Source organism: Camelina sativa, chromosome 16 (genome assembly GCF_030686135.1).
Source record: "Camelina sativa cultivar CO46 ecotype springtype chromosome 16, ASM3068613v1".
NCBI classification, from domain to species: Eukaryota; Viridiplantae; Streptophyta; class Magnoliopsida; order Brassicales; family Brassicaceae; genus Camelina; species Camelina sativa.
The window spans coordinates 22486197-22511833 of NC_141895.1; the positions used below are offsets into that span (position 1 = coordinate 22486197).

The window sequence follows — 25637 nt, forward strand, 5'->3', positions numbered from 1 at the left end:
CAGCAGAGAAATGATACAATATCCTCGTATGATTTAGTTGCAGCTACACTTGTATATTTTAAGCTAATATAAATCATGACCATTACACTTGTTGATTTTTAAACTTATAGACTACTAAACTTAGATGCTTATATATCTTTAAATCTTGTTGCATCATCTATCAACAGCTTGAATAGTTTCATTTGTTTCTGATTAATAATACTGCTTTTACACATAAAATAAATATTAGTAATTAATGAAAAAAAAAGATTATATTGTTCTGTTTATGGAAGAGAAAAGTAAGCCTCTGAATTTTCTAATTCAAAAAAATATTCAATGGTCTGTCACGAAGTGTTATATACCGTACCTTATACAATTCAACTAATTGAATACTTAAGACTAATCAAGGTATAATAATACACGCATTTGACTTATGACAGAGAGAAAAAAAAATAGAGATAATAATAACGAACGGGAAAACAAAAAACGAATAAAATGAGGAATTTGATGATTAACAATGATTAAAAAATAAAACATTGGTCAAAGCATCTAAGTAAGTCAACTAGTGCCGTCCATATGAATCACATATATGACCCACCATATACATTTATTTTAAGGAAAATATCTTAATTCTGAAATTTTCGAAATTTGTTTCTCTTTAATGATCGTCGAAATTTGCTTACTTACATTTTTGTTATATGTATTCTACACATTATTTTACACACTTTCAAATCTCGGTTAGTCGCATTCACCATACGTATGTGTAAACGTAATTAAAGATTTACATTAAGGAAAAGCTTTTATATGAACTTTACCAACTCTGACACGAAGTCAAACTCTTCTGAACCGGTCAACTTAGATGTCACAACTGCTCACCTAATTTTTCCCCCTCGAGTTAACTATGATATTAATCAACCAAATCACGATATTAAAATTTCTAAAACTTAACACACATTTTCGATATTTACGTAAAAATGTTCCCACTAGGATATGTTCTTGAGTGCGCAAGTGGTACCGTACAAATTATAAAGAAAAGCTAATGGTGAATCAAAAAAAAAAATTATATATGTAATTTTTTTTTTTTTTTTAACTTTCTAATATGGAGAACAAAGAGGTATGCTTAGTCATATGACACTGATTTAGTCGATTAAATTGTTTTTGTTCTAAACGACTTCATTGAGGATATATAAAATATTTTTAGTTTCAAACAACATGTTCAACAAATGCGGTATTTTCTTAAGAAGTTTTTTTTTAAAAAGACTAGTGTGGTAACGTAATAAATACGTTTTATCTTTTTTTGGGTCAAAATTAGCATAATACATGATGATGATGATTCAATTTCACCTTTCTGTAATCAATTTTTTTTTTTTTTGGGTTGAAGAAAAGTCTAATAACTAGGAATAAATCTTTGTGTGATGTTCAAAGTTTTTATTTTGGTTTCAGTTGCTTTTTAGTCTACGTGCGTGCTGGTTTGTTTGTTTTTTTCCAACTTCCCTTTTTCTTCTCTAATCCCTATTCACATGAACTTCCATGAAATTCATCTTCATCTTCTTCCCCGATAATTCCCACATCTTGTTCAATAACATCACAACCAAAGAGGACGACGAAGACGCCAATAACGATAAAGACGCAGACACACGAAGAAGACGAAGTGGAGCAGGAGGAGAAGGAAGACGACGATGACTATTGTGACACGTGTGGTCATGGCTGAGAATGATGATTCTGAGTCTTTTCGCTTTGTTTGTTTCTTACTCTTCGTTTTCATCACAGGTGAGACTTTTGCTTCTTCTCAATTTCTGTTATTAGCCTATCTACTGTTCTGGAATCCCAAGTTTCATTTTTTTTTTTTTACTCTGTTTTGACGTCGTTGATGAATCGTTTTAGCCTATCTATCTACTGTTATGTGAAAGTTTTCGTTTTTTTAATCCATGGCAGCCTTAGTAGTAGCTGGAGATTCTCTGGACGGTGATAGAGAAGCCTTGTTAAACCTGAGATCGTATCTAGAATCACGGAACCCACAGAACAGAGGAGTCTATACAGAATGGAAAAGGGAGAAGCAAGATGTGTGTAACTGGCCTGGGATCATATGTACACCTCCTCCGGGAAGTAGAGTTACAGGGGTCAATTTAAGTGACTCCACCATTTCAGGTGCTTTGTTCGGGAACTTCTCTGCCTTAACGCAGCTCACGTATCTCGATTTATCTAGGAACACAATCGAAGGGTCGATTCCAGATGACCTGAGCCGTTGTCACAACCTAAAGCATCTTAATCTTTCTCATAATATCCTTGAAGGAAAGCTTAGCTTACCTGGTTTATCAAATCTTGATGTTCTTGATCTTTCGGTGAATAGGATTGCGGGTGATATCCAGTCTAGCTTCCCATTGTTCTGCAACAGCTTGGTTGTTGCAAATCTGTCGACAAACAACTTTACTGGCAGAATCGATGACATCTTCGACGGGTGTAGGAATCTCAAGTATGTTGACCTCAGTTCCAATGGATTCAATGGCCAAGTGTGGGCTGGTTTTGGGAGGACGGTCCAGTTTTCAGTTGCTGATAACTTTCTCTCCGGGAATATCTCAGCTTCCATGTTCAGGGGGAACTGTATTTTGCAAGTGTTGGATTTATCTGGCAACATTTTTGGTGGGGAGTTTCCAGGCCAAGTTTCCAAGTGCCAGAATCTAAGTGTATTGAATCTGTGGGGAAACAAGTTCATAGGGAACATTCCAGCTGAGATAGGTTCCATATCCTCTCTCAGAGGTTTGTACTTGGGGAATAATACATTCTCTCGAGACATTCCAGAAACTCTCCTAAACTTGACCAACTTGATATTTCTGGATTTGAGCAGAAACAAGTTTGGAGGAGACATTCAAGAAATATTTGGGAGATTCACTCAAGTTAAGTATATGGTCCTGCATGCCAACTCATATGTTGGAGGCATCCGTTCTTCCAACATCCTCAAGTTGCCTAATCTTTTAAGGCTAGATTTGGGCTACAACAACTTCTCGGGAGAGTTACCTGCTGAAATTTCCCAAATCCAAAGTTTGAAGTTCTTGATCTTTGCTTATAATAACTTCAGTGGCAACATACCACAGGAGTATGGGAACATGCCGGGGCTTCAAGCACTCGATCTCTCCTTTAACAGGCTGACCGGTTCAATACCAGCTTCATTTGGAAATTTGACCTCTCTTTTGTGGCTGATGCTTGCAAATAACTCTCTATCAGGAGAAATCCCTCGAGAGATTGGCAACTGCAGGAGCCTTTTGTGGTTAAACGTGGCAAACAACCAGCTCTCTGGTAGATTCCATCCTGAATTGACCAAAATGGGTAGTAATCCTTTTCCAACGTTTGAAGCGAACAGGCAAGATAACGACAAGATAATCGCTGGTTCCGGTGAATGCTTGGCGATGAGGAGATGGATTCCAGCAGAGTTCCCTCCTTTCAACTTTGTATACGCAATTCTTACCAAAAAGAGTTGCAGAAGCCTATGGGACCATGTTCTTAAAGGGTACGGTCTTTTTCCTGTCTGCACTGCTGGTTCCAAAGTACGCACACTTGAAATTTCAGCCTATCTTCAGCTCAGTGGAAATAAGCTTTCAGGTGAGATTCCTGCAAGTATCTCTCAGATGGGCAAGCTAAGCACGCTACATTTGGGTTTTAACGAGTTTGAGGGGAAACTGCCTTCAGAGATAGGACAATTGCCTCTTTCATTCCTCAACCTCACCCGGAACAATTTTTCAGGCGAGATTCCTCAAGAAATCGGAAATCTGAAGTGCATGCAGAATCTTGATCTGTCTTACAACAATTTCTCAGGAAAATTTCCAATGAGTTTGAATGACTTGAATGAGCTAAGCAAGTTCAACATCTCATATAACCCTTTCATTTCTGGTTCGATACCAACAACGGGACAAGTAGCAACCTTTGACAAAGAATCGTTTTTTGGGAATCCGTTGCTGGAGTTTCCTAGTTTCTTCAACCAATCAGGGAACAACACGAGGAAGATTTCCAACCAAATCGTAGGAAACAGGCCAAGAACTCTTCTTTTGATTTGGATTTCCTTGGCTCTTGCATTGGCGTTTATTGCATGTTTAGTGGTATCAGGTATTATTCTCATGGTTGCTAAGGCTTCAAGGGATGCGGAGACTGATCTCTTAGATGGCTCGAAAACCAGACATGACTTGACTTCCAGTTCAGGCGGATCGTCGCCATGGCTATCAGGAAAAATCAAGGTTATTCGCCTAGACAAATCAACATTCACATACGCTGACATTCTGAAAGCAACCAGTAACTTCTCCGAGGAGAGAGTGGTAGGTAGGGGAGGATATGGAACTGTTTACAGAGGCGTATTACCTGATGGAAGAGAAGTCGCAGTCAAGAAGCTGCAGAGAGAAGGCACAGAAGCAGAGAAAGAGTTCAGAGCTGAAATGGAAGTTCTAAGTGCCAACGCATTTGGTGATTGGGCACATCCGAACCTCGTGAGGCTGTATGGATGGTGCCTAGATGGGTCAGAGAAAATCTTGGTGCATGAATACATGGGAGGCGGGAGCTTAGAGGAGCTCATCACAGACAAAACAAAACTTCCATGGAGGAAACGTGTTGATATAGCCACAGATGTAGCACGGGGATTAGTATTTTTGCACCATGAATGTTACCCATCCATCGTTCACAGAGACGTGAAAGCAAGCAACGTTCTTTTGGATAGACACGGGAATGCTAGAGTGACAGATTTTGGACTAGCAAGACTCTTAAATGCAGGAGATAGCCATGTGAGCACGGTGATTGCAGGCACAATTGGGTATGTAGCTCCTGAGTATGGACAAACTTGGCAAGCGACCACAAGAGGAGATGTTTACAGCTACGGAATATTGATCATGGAACTCGCGACGGGTAGAAGAGCTGTTGATGGTGGTGAAGAGTGCTTGGTCGAATGGGCAAGACGGGTAATGACAGGTAACATGACAGCCAAAGGTTCGCCATTTACCCTGTCAGGGACAAAACCAGGGAACGGAGCTGAGCAATTGACTGAGCTATTAAAGGTTGGTGTGAAGTGTACAGCTGACAATCCTCAGGCAAGACCAAACATGAAAGAAGTTTTAGCTATGTTGGTTAAGATCTCCGGTAAAGCCGAGCTCTTCAATGGCTTAACTTCACCAGATTACAGAGAAATGTAAAAATCTTTGTTTCTTTTCTTCTTTCAGATTTATACAGAACAGCAGCAGAGTTTTCTTTTCTTCCCATTTTTCGTTTCCATTGTTTCTGATTCTTCTTGTACACAGAATCTCATTGTTGCCAAACAGAAAGAGAGATAGAGAAAGGTAGTTTTGTTCGCTATGTACAGAGACACATTTTGAAATAAGAAAATACTCTTCTTCTTGTCTATAGTGTAAACAACTTTGGCTCTATCTCATGTTTCTTACAAGTCGCGAAACATACAGGAACAAAGTGACAGTAAAATGAGTCAGGCTGCAATCTCTCTGATCAGCCAGTTTAAGCTCGGGAAGGCAAAATAGAGGACAAGAAATGACGGGACAGCCAAAGCAAACGTGACAAAGAAATAGATCCCAAGAACTGCAGCACTCACAGGGATTGCATATAAAGCCATCAGCAGGAAAATGACTACCAGAGGAAACTTAGCTAGCAAATGAGCAACAAGAGCCATAGACTTACATACCGAGTCATGGAGCCTTCCAGTTCTAAAATATCCTCTGGTCACACCATTCCACCAGCTGCGACTGTTGTCCAGTAACCGTTCTGAGGCCGTATCACTCACGCCATCACACCTATTTCTCATGTCTCTCTGCCCTGAAGCGACCCTCTTGTCGTCAGTACGCGATTGAGATCTGCAGCCATTGACGCTTTCGACCATCCAAAGAAGGTAAAAGTTCTTGGAAGGGAATCTGATGGTTCCATTGCAAACAAGCCTTAAAGAGAGAATATTGCACCAAGGGCAAGCAACAAAGAAAGGAAGCTGGAAAGGTAAAGCTGAGGATTTGATGACAACGGCACGTTGAAGGCCTAAAAGACAATACTTGCAGATAGTATGACCACACCATAAGACATAAGGCACATTCTCAACGACGTTAAATGATTCCCAGCAAATGGGACACTCCAATCTCTCTTCTTTTGTTCTCTTTCTTCCATCTCCAGAGGTATCACAAGGAGCTTTTGTCGGTTTCGTGGCAGCTTCTTCTCCTCCCTGTGATTTAAACCCTTCTTTGATGGATTTTGAAGCTAATTTCCACATACAATGAAGGCGTCCACAAAGATACTCACTTTGAACCTAAATTACACATAATCAGACACGAAATTCACAATCCAACCCACAAAGATTTGAGAGACGAAACATACAAAAAAAGCAATGAACAGAGTTACAGAAACAAGTAAAAGAGAAGGAAACATACCACTAAGAGATGTCGAAGAGGGTAAAAGTCTCAAGTTACAAACTTTATCAGATCATTAAAGAGATGAAGATATGTAATTGCAGAAAATAAAAAAAGGAGCGGCGTCGTTTCGTTGAAAAAGGGACACGCGTCGTGAACCTGGTGACACTGAAACGCCTTTCGAGGTTTCCGCCGCCACCGATCTCTCTCTCTCCTCACCTTATCCATAGCTGTTCGTTTTTTAACCACGAAAACGCACCGTTTCAATATCTTCAATACCGCCAAAGGTTGAATTGAATTGAACCATCGGTTTACTTCGGTCATTGACATTTTTAACTGTGAAACCGGTTTAAGTAAAAAAAATTAAAAACATTTTGTCGGTGCGTGTGAGTGAGCTGTACGCGTTAGATCTTCTCTTCTTTCCTTGTGCTAGTTTGTGGATCGAACGAACGAAGCATTGCTCTCCGACAATATATTGTTTTAAAGTAATGACAATGTTTCCGCATTATTGGGTTTAATTCTAATTTTAAATTAGGGTTCTTCAGATCGTCAAATCTTTTCTCTTTCCCTCTCTCTCTCCGATCGGAGCCATGCTAAAGATCTGAACTTTAGTCTCAGATCCGTGATTTAGTACAGAGAGAGAAGAAACCTACCTACATAGACTTGTCTTTTCATAGCAAAAACATAAAAGGCCAGATTTTGATGGTAGCAAACCTGTAAGTGAATTCTACAGAGAGACGTTGTGAGGTAGGGAGAGAGAGAGAGAGAGAAATGGGTCAAGATGGGTCACCGGCGCATAAAAGACCCTCCGGGAGCGGCGGAGGACTTCCGACGACGACTGTAGCGAACGGTGGAGGAAGAGGTGGTGGTGGTGGTCGTGGTGGTTTGTTGCCTCGAGGTAGGCAGATGCAGAAGACGTTTAACAACATCAAGATCACGATTCTCTGTGGTTTCGTCACAATCCTCGTCTTACGTGGCACAATCGGTGTTGGTAACCTCGGAAGCTCAAGCGCCGATGCGGTTAACCAGAACATCATTGAGGAGACTAACCGGATTCTAGCTGAGATCCGATCTGATTCGGATCCCACCGACTTGGATGAGCCTCAGGAAGGTGATATGAATCCCAATGCCACTTATGTTCTAGGTCCTAAAGTCACTGATTGGGATAGTCAACGTAAGGTATGGTTGAATCAGAACCCTGAGTTTCCTAGTACTGTCAATGGCAGAGCTCGGATCTTGCTTTTAACTGGATCTCCTCCCAAGCCTTGCGATAACCCCATTGGTGACCATTATCTTTTGAAATCTGTCAAGAACAAGATTGATTATTGTAGGCTTCATGGCATTGAGATTGTGTACAACATGGCTCATTTGGATAAGGAACTTGCTGGCTATTGGGCTAAGTTGCCCATGATTAGGAGGCTGATGCTCTCTCATCCAGAAGTTGAGTGGATCTGGTGGATGGATAGTGATGCTTTGTTCACTGACATTCTCTTTCAGATCCCTTTGGCTAGGTATGAGAAGCATAATCTGGTCATTCACGGTTATCCTGACTTGCTGTTCGATCAGAAGTCGTGGATTGCTTTGAACACTGGTAGTTTTCTGCTGAGGAACTGTCAGTGGTCTTTGGATTTGTTAGATGCTTGGGCGCCTATGGGACCTAAAGGGCCAATTCGTGATGAGGCTGGGAAGGTATTGACGGCTTATCTGAAAGGCAGACCAGCTTTTGAGGCAGACGATCAGTCAGCATTGATCTATCTTCTGCTTTCTCAGAAAGATACATGGATGGAGAAAGTGTTTGTGGAGAATCAATACTATTTGCACGGGTTTTGGGAAGGTTTGGTTGATAGATATGAGGAGATGGTAGAGAAGTATCACCCGGGATTGGGTGATGAGAGATGGCCGTTTGTGACCCATTTCGTTGGATGTAAACCATGTGGTAGCTATGCTGATTATGCAGTCGAGAGGTGCTTGAAGAGTATGGAGAGGGCCTTCAATTTTGCAGACAATCAAGTGCTCAAGCTGTATGGGTTTGGTCATAGGGGATTGTTGAGCCCCAAGATTAAGAGGATCAGAAATGAGACAGTCACTCCTTTGGAGTTTGTAGACAAGTTTGATATTCGCAGAACACAAGTGGAAACCAAACCACAGAACTAGAGGAAAAGAAAGAGAGGATAGGCTCAGCTCTCATGAAATCGTGGACACGTATAGGTAAAAATATATGACACTCACAAATGCAAAGCAAATTTGTTTGCCTGTACTTGCTACTTTACTATTTCTTCTGCTTTTTTTTTTTTACTATTGTTGTTTGCAAGAATACTTTAGCTGCAAATTCTTTTTTCCATAGATGTTTTTGTGTTTTCTTCAGTCAAATATATGGAGAAATTTCATACTTTTGTTATTGCTCGTGACTGCTATATTCAAGTTTCAGACACCTCAACTCGTTGGCAAGTACTAACTTCGGAAGAAATGTTTAAAGAATCAATAATATTAGACTGTGTAATCAGGATGACTGTTACATTATGAGTGTGGTGTCTCTATTGATCGGTACAAGAGATATGATTCTGAACATACTAATTTCCTTCTTCCTAGCAACTAATCTCTCGCGAGTTAGCAGAGACTAAGATGTTCCTTAATATTACATGATGCAAAATGGGAATGACCAAAAGTGCTCACCGACTGACCAGAAAGAGAAAGAAATGATTTTTCCTTGGCTAGATCACTTCTTCAGGTGGATTATCAACTTTCTAGCTAGTAGACGTAGCCCTGCCATTTTCTGATAATCGTAAGACTCGAGTGAGAAGAATGCATCAACCAGGGTACCTGGAAGTAGTGCTGACTCAAGCTTTTCAAAATTATCGCTACTGAAATCGAGCTTTTGATTGGTTCCCAAAGGTTCTTCTTTTTGGTATACATTAGTTCCACTTTCACACCGGGTATCATATGCGTTGGATTCTGACCTTATTCTGTCAACCAGATAAGAATGGTGACAGAGGTTAGAGACTCTCAGGTGGATAAATGATCGTATGTAAAAAGGTCAGAGAGAGTGTTGAATACTTACTGCAGTCTGGCTGTGGGATAGTTAGTAAAACCTTCTTTCCTCATAACGGTAGGCCTCCAATCTGAGCTTGTGCTTGAGTCAATCAGTAAGTTATGTGCAGCAGCATCGGATGCGTCCAAGATCTTGCATAAGTCAGGAGGTATGTCGACAACGATATTCATCTTTGGATGACCTGCATGATCCACAAACTTCCGGCTGATTCCAAACCGAATCTTCAAGCTATACCAACAGAGATGTAGAGGGCTGTCGTTGTGAAACAGCTTCATTCTCAGACTCCCACGATAAAACGGGATTGCTATGATGCTAGAAATAGATACTTCGTTAACGCCCAAAAATGATTCATCTTTGGCATTGGGATCGGTTGATTCATCCTGCTGTCTTACAGTTTTTGCTTCGTCCGCAGCATCTGTCTGAAGAGTTCCAATATGTAGTTTGCTTATTAGAGTGGTTATATCAGATGGATCTATTTCACAACCAGATGTATCACTTTCTGAGCATTCCGTCAGAAGAGAAATGATGGGATGGTTTTTGACGGTTGTGGCATCTACGGAAGAGGAACTCGGATCAGTTTTAGGACTCGAAGAGGATGAAGTCTGGTTTTCTCTGACTCCATTAGGCAGTGACTTCTCTTTACTTCGTTTTCTCGGACTTTTTCTTGGAGAAAACCAGCTCATGTCTGTAAGAATGTCAGGAACACTGGACTCCTGCAAACACCAAGTACTTAAACTCATTGATATGACAAATCCTTGCAGACCATGTTCACGGCTTGCAAAGTTGTGGTCTTAAAAGGAAGATGACAAAACATTTGCAAACTGTAGACAGAAGTCAGATAAGTCTCACCCTCTCTAATCTAATCCTTTTAAGTTAGAGTTAATCATTATTCAAGAAAATAAATGAGAAGACAGCAATACCAGAAACAAGACGGTTGCACAGTACTTGACAACTTCAAGATTCATCCGGACATCATCTAAGCTCCTGGTGAATCATATCCATGTTTTAGTCACATACTGAAACAATTGGTGAATCGTTAAAAGGCTCAAGGTATCGTTTACTCTTCTTACCTGTGAGTTTGATCTCCTAGCCCGAAGTATGTAGCAAGCGATGCCATCTACATTATTCAAAAAGAGTTAAACTCTGATGAGTGATGAATCTTTGAAGTTACAGTGGAAGCTATATATAGGCTTTGATATTAATCAAAAAAAAAAAAAAGAGACCTTCATGTCACCAGCTCTCTTCCCAAACTTCTGAGACAACAACGAAAGCGAATCAATTGTTGCTTTCGGCTCCGGGGGAGAGACCAATTTCTGCAAATGCGTTTCTTATTCTTACACAATCAAATCTCTTTATGTTATGTCCCGCCCAAACTCGTCCTACAGAAACACCAAAACCAATACTTTGTAGCTTCATGTAAGGGAGAGAGATAATAAGAGAGAGAGAAAAAAAAAACAAAAAAAAAAAGAAAGAGAGAAACACTTACCGTGGAGAATGTCGTAGACTTCATCAGCGATTTCAGAGAAGGTAGGTGCAGAGAGAACTCCGTCACGCGTAATACCGCTTCTTCGCTTCGTGAGCGTGGCTATGAGAGAAAGATCGGTGGGTCGAACCAAAGTGGAGTAACTATGAAGCTCCACTAGCTTCATAGGACAAACCAAGATAGCCCCAAACTCCAAAATCGCAAAAGGTATCCCCGGTTTGGTCGGAACCGCCGTCTCAAGATCGAAAAAAACTATCTCGCTTCTCTCATCGCCATCCAGAGTCGAAGCCATTGTTTTGAGAACTTTGACTCAATGAGATAATGTAATTGTTGGGTTTTATAGCGACGGTAAAAAAATCTAAAAACTTGAGAGACGCAAATGTACACAATGAGGTTTATCTTGCGTCATCTGAATTCAATTGGAGTGATCAACAAATTTGATTCCTTTCTTCTACGTTACCATACGAAATCGCTTAAATCAAATCACACTTTGAAGCATTATCTTGAATCAGGGGAACCAATCAAAGCTCTTTTAAATTTCCGGCACCGATTCAGAAAAAGTCCTAGCTTTATCGACAGTTTCTCTGTGTTGTTTGCTATCAAAGCTTCGTCAGCTCAGAAAGGTTCTTCATTTGACGGTAGACAGATCCATACTATTGTCAGGAAGCTAGGGTTCAATACCGTGATTCAAATTCAAACATCCCTGGTTAGTTTTTACTCTGCGGCGGGTGATGTCGATGATGCACGCCAAATGTTCGACGAAACGCTTGAGAAACAGAGCATTGTCTTGTGGGCAGCGATGATCTCAGCTTACAATGAGAATCACACGTCTGTGGAAGCTATTGAGCTGTTTCAACGAATGGAGGCGAAAAAGATTGAACTTGATGAAGTGATTGTGACTGTGGCTTTATCGGCTTGTGCTGATCTAGGTGCGGTGCAGATGGGAGAATGGATTTATTCGTGCGGGGTCGAGAGAAAACGAAGAATGGGTATGGATTTAACTCTGAGAAACTCACTTCTTAACATGTACGTGAAATCTGGGGAAGTTGAGAAAGCGAGGAAACTCTTTGATGAAACCATGAGAAAAGATGTGACTACGTACACATCTATGATCTTCGGGTACGCTTTAAACGGTCAAGCTCAAGAATCCTTAGAACTTTTCAAGAAAATGAAGACCATTGGTCAGAGCCAGGACATAGTTATTACTCCAAATGATGTGACTTTCATTGGCGTCTTGATGGCTTGTAGTCACGGTGGATTAGTGGAAGAAGGAAAACGACATTTCAGGAGCATGATTGAGGATTACAATCTCAAACCTAGAGAAGCTCATTTCGGGTGTATTGTCCATTTGTTTTGTCGTTCAGGTCATTTGAAAGATGCTCACGAGTTCATAAATCAGATGCCGATAAAGCCAAACGCTGTGATATGGAGAACGCTTCTTAGCGCTTGCTGTCTTCACGGAAATGTTGAGCTTGGAGAAGAAGTTCAAAGACGGATCTTTGAGTTAGAACATGATCATGTCGGAGATTATGTTGCGCTGTCGAATATATATGCATCGAAAGGAATGTGGGATGAGAAATGGAAGATGAGGGATCGTGTGAGGAAGAGAAGAGTGCCTGGTAAAAGCTGGATTGAGCTTGGAAGCATTATCACCGAGTTTGTTTCAGGACATGATGACAATGATAAGAAGCAGCTGATGATGGGAGAGATTAGTGAGGTTTTGAGGTGTTTAGTTGCTTGTATGACAAGTTTAGATTGTGTTGTTGAGAATTTTTAACTCCAATTATTGAAATAATGATCAAATTTGTAATTTAATTACTGTTTTTTTCAACTCACAAACAAAATTTCAAAACAAGAAACACATTGACACATTAAATTAAACAGCCAATAAAAAAAGTGGGAGACCAAATTGATAACTTTTAAAATTGGTATAAGTTTTCACTTTTATCAAAGAGGCCCCCAAAAAAAAACCAAATTAAGGAATAATAATTTATTTTTCAAAGAATGGGTTCCGTCTACGTTGCTTTTACGAGCGGTGCCTTCTCTCAACTTCCATGGCTGACATCTTAAATTTTCCCAACCAACCACAAAGTATCTCCTCTTTCTGATAATTTCATCAAACCCTAAGGTTTTTTCTCTCTCCAATTCTTCTTCTTCTTCTTCTTCTTCTTCTTCTTCTTCTTCTTCTTCTTCATCTCTATGGATGCGATCCTTTCACCAGCCGTTGAGGCTGAACGAGCCGCCGACTCAACGATCGACACAGTTTCTCGCTTGATCGCCGGCGCTTTCTCCGGCGCTCTTACTGGAGTTTTCGCCGTGGGTAATTTAAAGTTTCCATTTTTATCCTTTTTTTTTTTGGGTTTGTGCATTTGATTTTGACTGATCATAGATTTTAGTTTGACTAAGAGGAATGATGATTGTTACTTATAAATTCTAACTTCTTCGTTTCTATATTTTGGTCAACTCTTGCTAATTTTTTGTGAAAAGGTTTCATTTTTTTTCTGTCCTGCTGAGGAATTTGGTTGAAATATCGATGAACAGATTACAGAATGAGCATGTGTGCATAGAGTCGTTGAATCTAAAGACTTGTTTTTCCTTAGTTCTGTCCTCCAAATTCATCGGATTATAATCTAATGTTACTTTTATGAACAAACAAGGAGACTCAGTCTTGTTGAGATCATTTAGACAAAACTCTGGGCATTGATGATCATACTCATACGTGTTTAATAGCGCTAATGATCTGAACTTGATTCTCAGTTTGTAGACCAATCCTGGGTTTGGGGCTAGGAAATTGATGTTTCCTCTGCGTTTGGAACACAAAGTTTCATCTTTATATGATCCCTATAGGCTATAGCCCTTTGTTATTAATAATTTGTTCTTCTTTTTATTGTTTAGTTAAAACTTAAAACCATTCTTGTTCTTTAATTATCTCTTGTAGCTGGAGCTTTCACCGGAGCAGTAACTGGTGCGGTAGCAGGCAGAGCTGCCCAGTATGGAGTACTCCGTGGGGCTGCACTTGGCGCTGTTGCAGGAGCTATTCTCTCTGTTGAAGTGTTGGAGGCTTCTCGTGCGTACTGGTATTTAGAGCTAACAGGATCAAGGGGTCCATCATCTATGGTTAGTCTTTAATTCTAACTTCTGAAATATCTTGCACGTTTGTCAAATTGGAGAGTTTTTTTGGAGTTTTTCGACTGACTTTATGATCGAGATGGAGAAAGGGTTATGAGAGAAAAGATGTTTGGTGAAATAAATAATGACATAGTTTTGACATGTTACTTGTGGGCCATCAGAATTATGGGATGACAGGATGGCTTGGTTTAGTACCTTTTTAATTGTTTGTTTCAAGAATTATATACCAAGATAATAGGAAGGATTTGTGTTGCTAATGATGCCATGAGGCAATTTAACAAAGGATTTTTAGCTCGACCTTGAAGTCCGGGGGACTTAGTCTGAGTCTTTTTTATTATATTTTTCTGTGGGAAGGACTTGAATCAATTGCATTTCGCAATGCTGCGCAGACCTGTCTTTTTTTCCACCTTCTGCCAAATTCGGTAGTTTTGACTGTTAAATATGAGTAAGCTGAGCCTTTGGTCTTTTGTTTTGGATCCAGGCAGATTTTGTAGAGCAACTCTTTCGTGGGAGACTAGTTGATGAACAACTGATGTCAACAATGATAAATTCACACCACTGGCAGGTTCTTTTTTAGCTCATCTTCTTGTGTATAGTTAAAACTGTTCTCTGAAACTCTACTATCGAGAGAACTCTAAAAAGCACTACTGATAGCTACTATATGAACATGGCTGCTCAAAGTCTTTTAAGTATTTGAAGGATGTCTCTTATTATCCAACGTCGGCCCATACCTCTTTTAGTGTCTTGAGTCTATATAAGAATAGCTAGATTCCTTACATATACAAGTTCTGTAAATGCTACTTCTTCCTGTTTCACTCGATGTTAGGCAATCTCCTTTAGTTTGAATCGATTGAGATAGACTGATGTAAGGAGTTTTTGTCTACGTTCTATAGTTAAGAATTTCCGATGTAAGTTATGAAGAGCGGGATGATGTTAATGGTGAACTGGAAGCTAGAGGATTATCGGGTGACTCTTTAAGGAAACTACCATGCTATATCATGTCAAGCGAAATGGTCAGGATGCAGGTCACTCACTGCACAATTTGTCTGCAGGTTTCGTCTGCTTCTACAGCTTTTACATGAATTGTTGCACTTCTTAGCATGGCCATATGTCCATCTCACACGCGTGCATTTACAGGACATCAAAACAGGGGAAATCACACGAAACTTACCGAGATGTGATCATACATTTCATCTGGTGTGTGTTGATAAATGGCTCATCAGACACGGCTCGTGCCCCATTTGCAGACAGGCCGTTAAAGGTTAAAACACCATTGTCTCCGAGCTGTGTACATAGCAAAAACACATTATCCTTATATGTTGTTGTAAGTCTTAAAATCCTTCAATACTTTTTCCCATTTCATTTAGAGGTTCATCCATAGGTTTCTCTACTTTTGAATGTATATTATTGTAGACGTGAGTAAGAACACCTACAGAGTGTATTGGAAAGAATATAGAACTCGTCAAGTCATGAAATAATATATCAAGTTAATTCTAATATTCCTTACATGTCTGTTGAGAAACTCTGAAAATCTTGACCTGAAGATCTAGTTAAGGCACAAGAAGAGCCCTAGAGACTCTATTTCATCTTTTAATCTTTACAGCTTTGGAACAGTGTCACTTGGGAACGGGGCTCTATTGACCGTGCTCTCACACAGTAAGGTTCATGGGAAGTCCCGTTCTCAGCCTTGTTCAATACCCATGGTGTCAACCCTCCAAGGCCATGAGCCACGTCCATGAGTGAGGACCATGAGCTTGTGGACACCAGCACATCAGTACAACTCAGAAGGTATATCTCAGCCCATGCTCTCTTATACTCCATGTTCCTCGGGGTTTTTTGGTAGTCCTTGTGACTCAGCTTGTGAACACTGATTATCTCTCCTATCACTGTTGGGTTTTCCCAATAGATGTCCCTGATACTCTCAAAATACCCTGGAGAAGAAGATGAGACAAAAACTGCCTTTGATTTTAGGTTTAGAACTTGGCTTGAAGGGAGGTGTCTCTGTCTGTCAACTTCAGGAAGCAGCTTATATCTAGTTCCACAAGCTAGAATCTGATCTACCAAATACTGGAACTGACCATTTCCAGACTCAGAGACCTCAATATAGATTCCTATTCTTTGATCAGCTCTAGCAAGATATGTGCGATAGTATCGTGTAATGAGACCCCAGACAGCATTAGTTGGGTGAAAGAGATACTGACCCAAGAAGTAAAATGCCGTTTCTTTTTCCGGGAAGAGCCTTTCAAGTTCCTGCTTGAATGACGAGATTGAGAAGAGAGATGGGAGAAAGAAACTATCTGCTTTCATGATCAGCCATGGGGTTTCCTCCAACAAAACTTGACTTTCCTCGCAAAAGAAAAGCTTTTGTTGGTCACTGAAATTAACATGGCGATATGCAAGCATCGAGTTGCCAGATTCGCGAAGTAGAGACTGTTCATTGAACCGGCTCTTGAGTGGAAACTCTAAGGGAAGAAACCAAGAAGTGTTTGGAAATGGCTCGCAGAAAAGATCAGCCATGTCAACTCCTGGTTCGACAAGTAAAACCCGATTTGTTAAGAGAGCATAAAGAAAAGCTGAAGCTAGACTCAGCATCCTATTCCCAAGTTCACCATTAGAGTTCAACCATATGACATATCGACAACCAGAGACTCCACCATCAGACTGGTCTCCCGGCTTGAGTTTGTCCAGTGTTAAGTTATAGGATCTAGTGAACGGTCCACACTGTCTATGAAGATCTTCGTATCTTTGCAATCTATAATCCAGGTAAGAGGATTGCTTAAAAGGCGATTCCTTTATATATAAACTCGCTTCATACCTGCTCAAGCATGATTCTTTATCAAAACTAGACGCAACAAGATTAATGTCGCCGAGCTGTTCCTTCTTTTCGCTTAATCCATCATCTGAATCGATGCCTGAAAATCAGAAAACCACCAATGAGTGTAACTAATGCAACATTACATGGAAAAAATGTAGAATGATCTTTTGAAGACAACAACTAACATTGTAGCTAAAACATAGCAAAAGGAAACACACATGCATCTAATTTATATGGTTCTTAAACTACACGTACCACCAATTTTGCTTTATACATTTTTCATGGAAATGTCTATAAATCGTTTGAACTTTATTGAAGCATAAAAAAAGACTCCTAATTTGACAAAACTAACCATTTTGATTTTGGAGAAAAGATTCACACGAAAAAAATAGTAACTTATTTGATGGGGACTTTTGAGCTGATCCACTTTAAATATAAAGAGAGGAGAAACTCAAAACTTTTACCAGGAGGGTGCAATCTGATCTGAAGAAACCTAGAAGCTGCGTCAGCCTCCGCAACACCATCTGAAGGTGGGTCTCTGAGTACCACCGACAGAGAAAACATAACCGAAGCAACCATAAGAACTGCCAGAAGTAGACCCATCGATTTCATCGAGCTCAACTTGGTTTCGTCGCATTCAATTCGCTAGACCCGGTTCGAGTATCCGAGTTGAATAACGGGTCACCCACATCCGGGTTCTTCTTGCTCCGCTTCATCATAAGTTGGGATTGAGAAGACCGGGTCGGATCCTATAAGGAGACCTCTCGGGTGTTGAAGAAAGAGAGTTTGGTGAGTGAAGAAGACAGTGTAGGGAGATGAAGTCATCATGTGATGTTGTTTGAGAGAAACAGAGAGTGAGTACGTGGCTCAGACTCAGACAACGACACCTTTTTTTTGGTCGAAACATTTTTACCGTTTAACTTTGTGCTATTTTTTGTTCTTTTTAATTTTTACATAATCCGTTTCATAGTTAGTGTTGATATTGTAGAATTTTCTTCTTGATTCATATATGTGTCATGCAGATTTTTTAAAATCAAAACCCTACATTTGTTCCTATATACTACTTTAGTAGTTTAGTTAATCAGAAACACTTGTAAGGGTATTAATCAATGCAGAGTACAAATGAGAGAATTTAACTAATGTGTACTTTTAATGAAGATTGTCACACACACTTGCCGCACATATTTGCTGTCATATCTATTTGCTTGGACATTTTTGTATGAAAAATAAAAAGCAAAGATACTTTGTTACTAGAGAGTGAAGGCCTCCGTGAAGGTATAGATAGATGTACGTACCTCTCATTATATAATGACTATTGGTCCATCGTGCATGCTGCTCCACATGTAACAAAGCTTTAGAACAATCCATGAAAGATCTCACACAAGAGTCACCATAGCCTGCAAACTTATCGTTATCATCTTTTAACTTTGTCTAATTATTCGTTTCAATTTATACAGAAATCCACTTATTTAAAGAGTGTCATGTTCACTAATTAATCTTTTTTTTGTTCATTTAATCTTTTGACAGAAATCCAATTTTTTGTTCCATGTGTTACATGTTGTGTGGTTTACTTGACTTATATGGGGGAGACGCAAGGATTTTATACTCAAATAACAATTACCAATATATTGTTTTCTAAATAAGAAAAAACTCACTTAAGTTACAAAAAAAAAAAAAAAAAAAAACTCACTTGTTACATATACTAGTCGAGAAGTGATTGGGAAATGGGCTATTAATTAAGACTGTGATTTTTCTTAATTGATGTGATCTGAATTCATTATTAACATAGTTTTTCGATATCAATTTTATGTTAATTAGTGAAGATAGTAGTTTTATAAATCACAATATCACCTAAAACACACAAAAAAAAAATAGTGTGACTGAAGGAACGATTGTGGATTTTTATCTAAAAATCAATCGACTTATGTCATTTTTATGTATAAATATTGAGTCGTTATATCTCCATTTCTAGTTCAAAATATCCTAACAGTCGAGTGGCTATTACAATCTCAATTAATATATCACTGACGACAGAGGAAGAAAAACCTAAAACTCTCATGCATTAATAATACTGAAGCGTAATAAGTTATCGCTGTTTCCACCTTATGTATGCGTTTGGACATGATCCTTCCTGCTTCTGCTTGCAATTAAATTCCCTTTTTTTTTTTTTAGGTATGTCAAATGAAAATATCAGGAAACAATATATCGTTGTAAATGTTATGGTACTGTGTGAGAAATTTCAACATACTTTAACATCATTTCAAAACTTAAGAAAACGAACTCAAATTATATATACATATATATAAGCACGTGGAAATAGGGGAAAACATGGATGGATTTACAAACCTGACATATAATTGTTTTAGTACTTTTCATCTGATTAAGGCTACGATATATACCGATCACGCGGCGTTGAATGGAAATACGAAAATGAATTTATATATTTTTAACCAAAAGAAGATATTTCTAACGATTTAAATGTTGTTTCAATTATGTCGAATTCAAATTTAGGTACGTGATTATGTTATAGCTAGTAGATATAGATGACATTCGGAAATTTGGTTAATCGATCTATTCAGTTTGAATTTTTGAGTATAAAATTGATTTGGTTCGTAAGTGTTAAATTTTGGCCTTTTTAGCATGCATGATGTTCTCCATTCGGAATAAAATCAAAATTTAAACAAACAAAAGTTCGATTATGTACAATAAGGACATATTGAAACCAACCGGTTTGGAGGTAACCGAACAAAACTAGTTACCGAATCAAATCCAAATCCCTACCGATTAATTTTGCAATGAGAAACTAAAATCAAACCAAATTTCACATAATATATGTGGGGTTCGGTTCAACGACTTCGGGTCGGAAATAATGCCTAGACTATCACCTACATAGTGGAATTGTAGCGCTTCACAAGTTCATATTATCATCAAATATCATTATTAGGCTAGAGAGGTTTTCTTATCAACCAACAACATTCTGGACCTCGGCTTTGGTCTATTTGGAAAAGAGCAGGGGTAAATAAATCTTCTCCCTATCTCCATAAGTATCATCAACTATAAGTATATATAGTAGCAATTAAAGTTGTTGTAGATGCTAATGTAAAAGTTGTATATATAACACATATAGTTGAGTCACTCGCAAATATAAGTTGCATATATACAACAACAACAACAACAACAACAACAACAACAACAACAACAACAACAACAACAACAACAAATATTACAAGTTTAAAAAATCACAAGATATGAAGATAAGAAATTTTTTTTCAAAAGAAACAACTAAAAAAAAACGACGACAAGGACACGATTGAGCTAGAATGATTACAATTACATTATCTAAAAACCTCTTAAACGTGAAATTTCTTGGCAAATAGAAATGCGCGTTTTCTTGAACGCGGATTCAAGAGCTATGCACAGTAGCAGAGAGACTATAGTGTGATTGTCTGTGTGTGTGACCACTGACCACACCATCCAAAGAGGTCCCCATGAAGTGAAACCGTTGCAGGGCCCATCATGAGATATCAAATATACAATAATTATATTGTAACACCCCATGAATTATATAGATTTAGTTATTCCGTAAAATTATAATATTTAACATGTCTTTTGGAAAAGGGTTTTGTGCAAAAAAAAACCCTCCAATTAATTTTTTTTGCACGAAAACCCTCCATGTATATAAAATGCAAATCAATATTACTAATTCAAAAGTAACCCGCAATACACCCCTCTCTCGTATTGATGATGTGGCATCCGTTTGTACCGTCTAAAAACGTAACATAAATCAAAACGACACCGTTTTATTACTTTTGAAAACCACACAAAGTCTACATCCTTGTCGTTTTAAAGTCTCAAAAACGATACATAAGAGCAACTCGGGTTCTATCACCTTTTAAACAAAACTCGATATCGTGAACAAAAGTTCAATTTGGAGATTAAGATTCATCCTTGGGTTTGATTAGGGGAAAAGAGATAGAGAATTAGGTTTCACGAGATCTCTTGTAGAATTTGAGATATGTTCGATTAGGGTTCATTGTTGGGCTCGATTAGGGATCTGTTTCGATTTGATTACGGTTCATCGTTGGGGTTGGGTTCGATTAGGGTTTTGTTTTATTGCGATTAGGGATCTGTTAGAGCGAAGAGGTAAAGGGCAATTAATGTGGTTGGGTTTGAGTTGAAGGGTAACGATTCAGCGATAAGATTCGAGTGTTGGGGAATCAAAGGAGGGCAACGATGAGGTGAGAATTGAAGATTTTGAGAGTATCAATTGTTATTAGATTTGATATGTGCAAATTTTCAGATTTCTAATATTTTTATTTTTTTTTGGTTCAGTTTTGATTTGTTTATGCATGTTGGAGGATACTGGTCAGCTGAGGACCAATATCTTGGAGGAGAGAGACATACAGTGGGTTTGGTATCAGCTGAATCATTCAGCTTACATTCGATTCTGGTGCTTCTTTCGGAACTCCTCGGGTATGAAGACAACATGAAGAAAGTGTCTTGGTTTCCACTTGAAACGCCTGGTAAGAAAAAAGATATTGATAACGATGAAGCGTTGAAGAAAGTGGTTCATTATGCAGTCGGAGCTGGTGAATTAACCTTATTTATTGTTCGGGAAGATGATCCTTATATAGGTAGACACATTGATACTAATGTGTTGAGGTATTTGTCAGACGATGAAACATTGGTAGATGGTGAAGTTAGTGGTGGTAGTGGCTCTGAGTCAGATGATGAAGTTGATGAAGTTCAGTTTGAAGACATTGTTTACAGCGATAGTAATGATGACAGTCCACATGTTGAGGTAGATGAGAGCAAGTATCAAAAGTTTTGTATTGGTGATAAGTACAATACAACTGATTCCTTGAAAAGAGTTGTTATGAGATATGCTGTGAAGAAGAAGAGAGACATCAAATATGAGAAGTCAGATGGCAAACGTGTAGTTGTTATTTGCTCTGGAAAGAAATGCCCGTGGAGGCTTTCAGCAACCATCAACAATAGTTCTAATAGAGTAGTAATCAGATCGTTAAATGAGGAGCATAATTGCACTTGGCAAGGGGTCGTGACCTTGCTGATTATCTCTCGGATTGTTGATCTTTACATAGAAGAATTCAGACTAAATCCAGAGTTATCAGCAAATCAATTACAACAGAAGTTTCTAAGACGCAACATCAATGTGCCTTGGACAATTTGTGAGAGGAAACGACTGAAATGTCTTAAGACATTTGATGAAGATCAAGAAGAGTCTTTTGCTAGGTTATTCGATTATGTTGTTGAGCTGAAGAGAAGCAATATTGGATCCACAGTTGAATGTGAGGTAAGGGAAAGTAGGTTCCATAGGTTTTATGTGTGCTTTGCTGCTTTAAACAATGGGTGGAAGAGAGCATGACGAAAGATCCTCCATCTAGATGGAACATTTTTGAAGTGGAGAATGACAGGTATGTTATTAGTTTCATGTGGAAGAGATCACAATGATCAGATGTTTCTTGTATCTTGGGCGATTGTGGATTGTGAGAATACGCCAAACTGGTTGGGTTCATTGAACATTTGGTTGATGACTTGGGTTAGAGTTAGGAAATGGAATAAAAGTAGGTAGTGATCAGCAGAAAAGATTGATTGCAGCAGTGAAGGTAGTATTGCCTTATGCTGAACATAGGATGTGTGCAAGGCATGTTTATGCCAACTGGAAAAAGAAGTATGCTGGAGGAGAATATGAGGATATGTTCTAGGCTGCTGCAGACTCTTACTATCCACAACAATTTGATAGAAAGATGCAAGAGCTGAAAGAGTATGATCCTGGTTCTTTTAATGACTTGAAGATTTCGCTTTTTTGTCCATGGTCAAGGTAATCTCTCTTACTTGTTCTATTTTATTTTTTCGGATATGACTTTGTTTTATTTGATTGCTAACTTGGTGTATCTCTTGTAGGGCTTATTTTACAAAGTTCTCAAAGTGCGCTGCTGTAGAAAACAATCTTGGAGAGTCATTCAATGCAGCAATTCGGATAGCAAGAACTAAACCGGTTGTTGAGATGCTGGAAGAAATAAGAAAAAGGGTTATGGTGAGCAATGAAAAGAAAAGAGCCGAGGCTGAGAAAACAAAAGGAGAGTACTCTCCTAAAGCAATAGCTTTACTAGACCAGCAGATTGATTTGGCAAAGAATTGTAGATCTTTGAGCTGCGGATTAGGGAATTATGAGGTTGGCTACTTTAACTACAAAACTAATATGCGAATTGAAGGTTTTGTGGTGCAGATGCGAGGTGAGATCAAATGTAGTTGTAGAATGTATATGGTCAGTGGGATCCCATGTAGCCACATTGTTTCTTGTCTTAGACATGAGAGGAATACTGACCAAGATCTTTAGAAGATGATTTTTCCATGGTTCACCGCTCAGAAGTTGAAGACTTGTTATGCTGATGGACTTTGTGGTTTGAATGGAATGAATCTATGGGATGTGACTACAACAGTCAGGGTCTTGCCACCTCCTTACAAGAGGCCTGGTGGAAGACCTCCATGGAAGAAGAGAAAGAGGGAGAAGGGTGAACCAAGGGAAGGAACCAAGCTTTCTAAAAGAGGAACCAAAATTGTAAGACTCTCTTAATATCTTAGGTTCTTTTTTTTTGTATTTGCATTTCTGATTTCTCACATTATCGTTCTTATTTTATGCGCAACATTGTAGCTTGTGTGGACAAGAAGGCCACAACAAGCTGAAATGAAAGAATGGACCAATGCCTAAGCCGCCAAAGAAACCACCAGGTAGACCAAAAAAGACAGCTACTGCAAAAACACCATTTGCATCAACCTATACTTCTGAACTTGATTTAGAAAGGCCAGACCAACCAAGTCTTTCATCTGCTCACTCAAAAAAACGTCGAGGAAGATCTTGGAAAAGTCATCCTTATGGTACATCATCTTCACAACCAACTGCTGACACACCATTTGAATCGACCTCAACTACTGAATTTGGCATAGAAAGGCCAGCCCAAGAAGTTCTTCCAAGCCTTTCATCTGCTCTCCCAAAAAGACGTCCAGGAAGACCTCGGAAAAGTCAGCATGATGATGCATCATCTTCACAGCCAACTCCTAAGAGACTTCCTATGTATGACACAAGGCCCATGTATCTACCAATAGTGAGACCTTCCAAGCCTTTTTGTTTGCTGATTCTTATTTATGTTGGTTAATTTTCTTTGGAAAAACTGATGTTGTGTTGTGATTGTGCAGGAAGGTTATGGTTTATTCACCAGTCCTGTAACTGGTGACGACTATATTCAGGTAGGCAGGTCTGTGACTGATGCACGAGACAACCCTATATTACCAAGCAGTCTGTATCAAGCTAGAGAACGCAAGAAAATGGAGGTTTCACGTGGAAAGAAGAAATGAGTTAAAGCATCATGTGTGTGTTTTTTGTGTGTTTTTAAGCATCGTGTGTTTTGAATCTTTTCTGTTGACTTGTGTTTGACAAACCTTAGTTTTGTGTGTTTTAAGCATTGTGTGTTCTAAACTTGACTTCATTTCTTATTAATGCATTATGTTTGTTGTTCAAATTGTCACAAAAATACAGTGTGTTTGTCATTGTCAACTACCAAAATATATGTCAACACCAAATTTCACAAACGAACACATTCTTCTACACTAACAATCAAAATACAAAACCATACACTTAAACTAGTTGAAGAGCCTTTCAAAAACAATCAAAAATTGAAGGATCTCCATCCGCAATTACTTATTATTCTACTAAAAGTCTAAAATAAATAGATTATCATTGCAAGCAAAACAAAAGTCCCAACAAACACATTCTTCAACTCCATAGTTGTTCCATCACTTTTATCTGCAATCAACACCTTAAGGCTATCTAACACTATCTGATTTTCCGATTGGAGATCATAGAGGTGAGCAATCTCGTCTCTTTGGACCTGAAGCATTTTACCAGAATTCAACCATATTCACAAAATATAACCAAATAGAAAAACTGACATCTCTATTTTTACATGTGTAGAAGAGCTTTCATGGGTTTGTCTTTGTAAAAGAAGGTTCAAGCTTTGGCCTTCCACCACAGTAACAAATAGTTGGAATCCTATACTCAGGTTCGTCATATTCAACTTGACTCGTGTTGGGTGAAGAGTATGAATCAGACATTGTGAACGGGAAAAAATCAAGGGAGAAACAAAAGACTGAACTTTGAACTCCTAAATATAATAGAATCTTCAACCCTAATCGAAACCTATAACCTAAATCTCTCTTTTCCCCAAATGTAACCCAAAGATGAACCCTAATCCCGAAATCGAATTTTATGCTTAACAATCTCGTTCTTTGAGACTTTAAAACAACGAAGATGTAAGACTTTGTGTCGTTTTTAAGAATAACAAAATGGTGTCGTTTTATCTTCTGTTACGTTTTTAAACGATACAGACGGATGCCACGTCATTAATACGGGGGAGGAGTGTATTGCGGGTGACTTTCGAGTTGATGGTATTAACTTGCATTTTATAGATACGGAGGGTTTTCCTACAAAAAAAATAGTTGGAAGGTTTTTTTTATACAAAGTTCTTTGGAAAATGTATTAATTTAATTTTATTGTAGTCTAAAGTCAAAGTCATATTATAGATTATAATATAGGAAAACATAAATAAATAAGTTATGAAGATATTCCAATTTTTAAAATTTTGTTTAAACAACTTAATTGATATGGAGTCCAAATGTCCAATCAACATTTACTCCACTCTATATGGAATGTCATACGAATATACACATAGTATGTAGTATATACTATGAGTGGCTACAATAAATAACATGGATGATTCAGTTCTC

The 25637-nt window shown here is 38.6% G+C and overlaps 7 protein-coding genes and 3 pseudogenes across 10 annotated transcripts; 6 read left to right on the forward strand and 4 right to left on the reverse strand.

The window, feature by feature from the left end:
- The first annotated feature begins 1040 nt into the window (after nt 1-1040).
- On the forward strand, nt 1041-5353 carry LOC104751305 (putative LRR receptor-like serine/threonine-protein kinase At1g74360). The gene is made up of 2 exons (XM_010473225.3): nt 1041-1749; nt 1915-5353. Exons 1-2 carry the CDS (start codon nt 1659-1661, stop codon nt 5145-5147), a joined length of 3324 nt encoding a protein of 1107 aa, XP_010471527.2. The 5' UTR covers nt 1041-1658; the 3' UTR covers nt 5148-5353.
- Nucleotides 5322-6220, reverse strand: LOC104751304 (uncharacterized). The gene has a single exon (XM_010473223.3). The coding sequence runs from the start codon at nt 6218-6220 to the stop codon at nt 5435-5437; it is 786 nt and encodes a 261-aa protein (XP_010471525.2). The 3' UTR covers nt 5322-5434.
- A 348-nt stretch (nt 6221-6568) lies between these two features.
- Nucleotides 6569-8754, forward strand: LOC104751307 (putative xyloglucan 6-xylosyltransferase 5). Its single transcript, XM_010473227.3, has one exon. It carries the CDS (start codon nt 7128-7130, stop codon nt 8508-8510), a length of 1383 nt encoding a protein of 460 aa, XP_010471529.2. The 5' UTR covers nt 6569-7127; the 3' UTR covers nt 8511-8754.
- A 69-nt stretch (nt 8755-8823) lies between these two features.
- Nucleotides 8824-11200, reverse strand: LOC104751306 (protein NEN3). The gene is made up of 6 exons (XM_010473226.3): nt 10892-11200; nt 10629-10784; nt 10476-10522; nt 10326-10389; nt 9415-10118; nt 8824-9319 (listed from the first exon to the last, which is right to left on the reverse strand). Exons 2-6 carry the CDS (start codon nt 10632-10634, stop codon nt 9073-9075), a joined length of 1068 nt encoding a protein of 355 aa, XP_010471528.2. The 5' UTR covers nt 10635-10784; nt 10892-11200; the 3' UTR covers nt 8824-9072.
- LOC147925851 (protein NEN3 pseudogene) lies at nt 10681-11180 on the reverse strand (annotated as a pseudogene).
- Nucleotides 11201-11267: 67 nt separating the features above from the next.
- On the forward strand, nt 11268-12706 carry LOC104751308 (putative pentatricopeptide repeat-containing protein At1g74400). The gene has a single exon (XM_010473228.3). The coding sequence runs from the start codon at nt 11268-11270 to the stop codon at nt 12663-12665; it is 1398 nt and encodes a 465-aa protein (XP_010471530.2). The 3' UTR covers nt 12666-12706.
- Nucleotides 12707-12837: 131 nt separating this feature from the next.
- On the forward strand, nt 12838-17080 carry LOC104751310 (NEP1-interacting protein-like 2). 3 transcript variants are annotated; one of them, XR_761758.3, is made up of 7 exons: nt 12838-13208; nt 13827-14005; nt 14499-14582; nt 14911-15069; nt 15155-15341; nt 15621-15805; nt 15924-17080. XR_761758.3 is itself a non-coding variant. In XM_010473230.3 (5 exons), exons 1-5 carry the CDS (start codon nt 13088-13090, stop codon nt 15281-15283), a joined length of 672 nt encoding a protein of 223 aa, XP_010471532.2. In that variant the 5' UTR covers nt 12838-13087; the 3' UTR covers nt 15284-15516. The 3 variants fall into 3 exon arrangements, 1 of the variants encoding a protein (XP_010471532.2); XR_761759.3 differs by having other exon boundaries at nt 15632-15805; XM_010473230.3 differs by lacking the exons at nt 15621-15805; nt 15924-17080 and having other exon boundaries at nt 15155-15516.
- LOC104751309 (fucosyltransferase 3-like) lies at nt 15459-17648 on the reverse strand (annotated as a pseudogene). Its single transcript, XR_015584795.1, has 2 exons — nt 17297-17648; nt 15459-16929 (listed from the first exon to the last, which is right to left on the reverse strand). The product of XR_015584795.1 is annotated as a fucosyltransferase 3-like (transcript).
- A 3417-nt stretch (nt 17649-21065) lies between these two features.
- Nucleotides 21066-22218, forward strand: LOC147925852 (uncharacterized). The gene is made up of 2 exons (XM_087492795.1): nt 21066-21070; nt 21165-22218. The coding sequence occupies exons 1-2, from the start codon at nt 21066-21068 to the stop codon at nt 22216-22218; spliced, it is 1059 nt and encodes a 352-aa protein (XP_087348921.1).
- A 42-nt stretch (nt 22219-22260) lies between these two features.
- Nucleotides 22261-24209, forward strand: LOC147925853 (uncharacterized; annotated as a pseudogene).
- Nucleotides 24210-25637: the final 1428 nt, after the last annotated feature.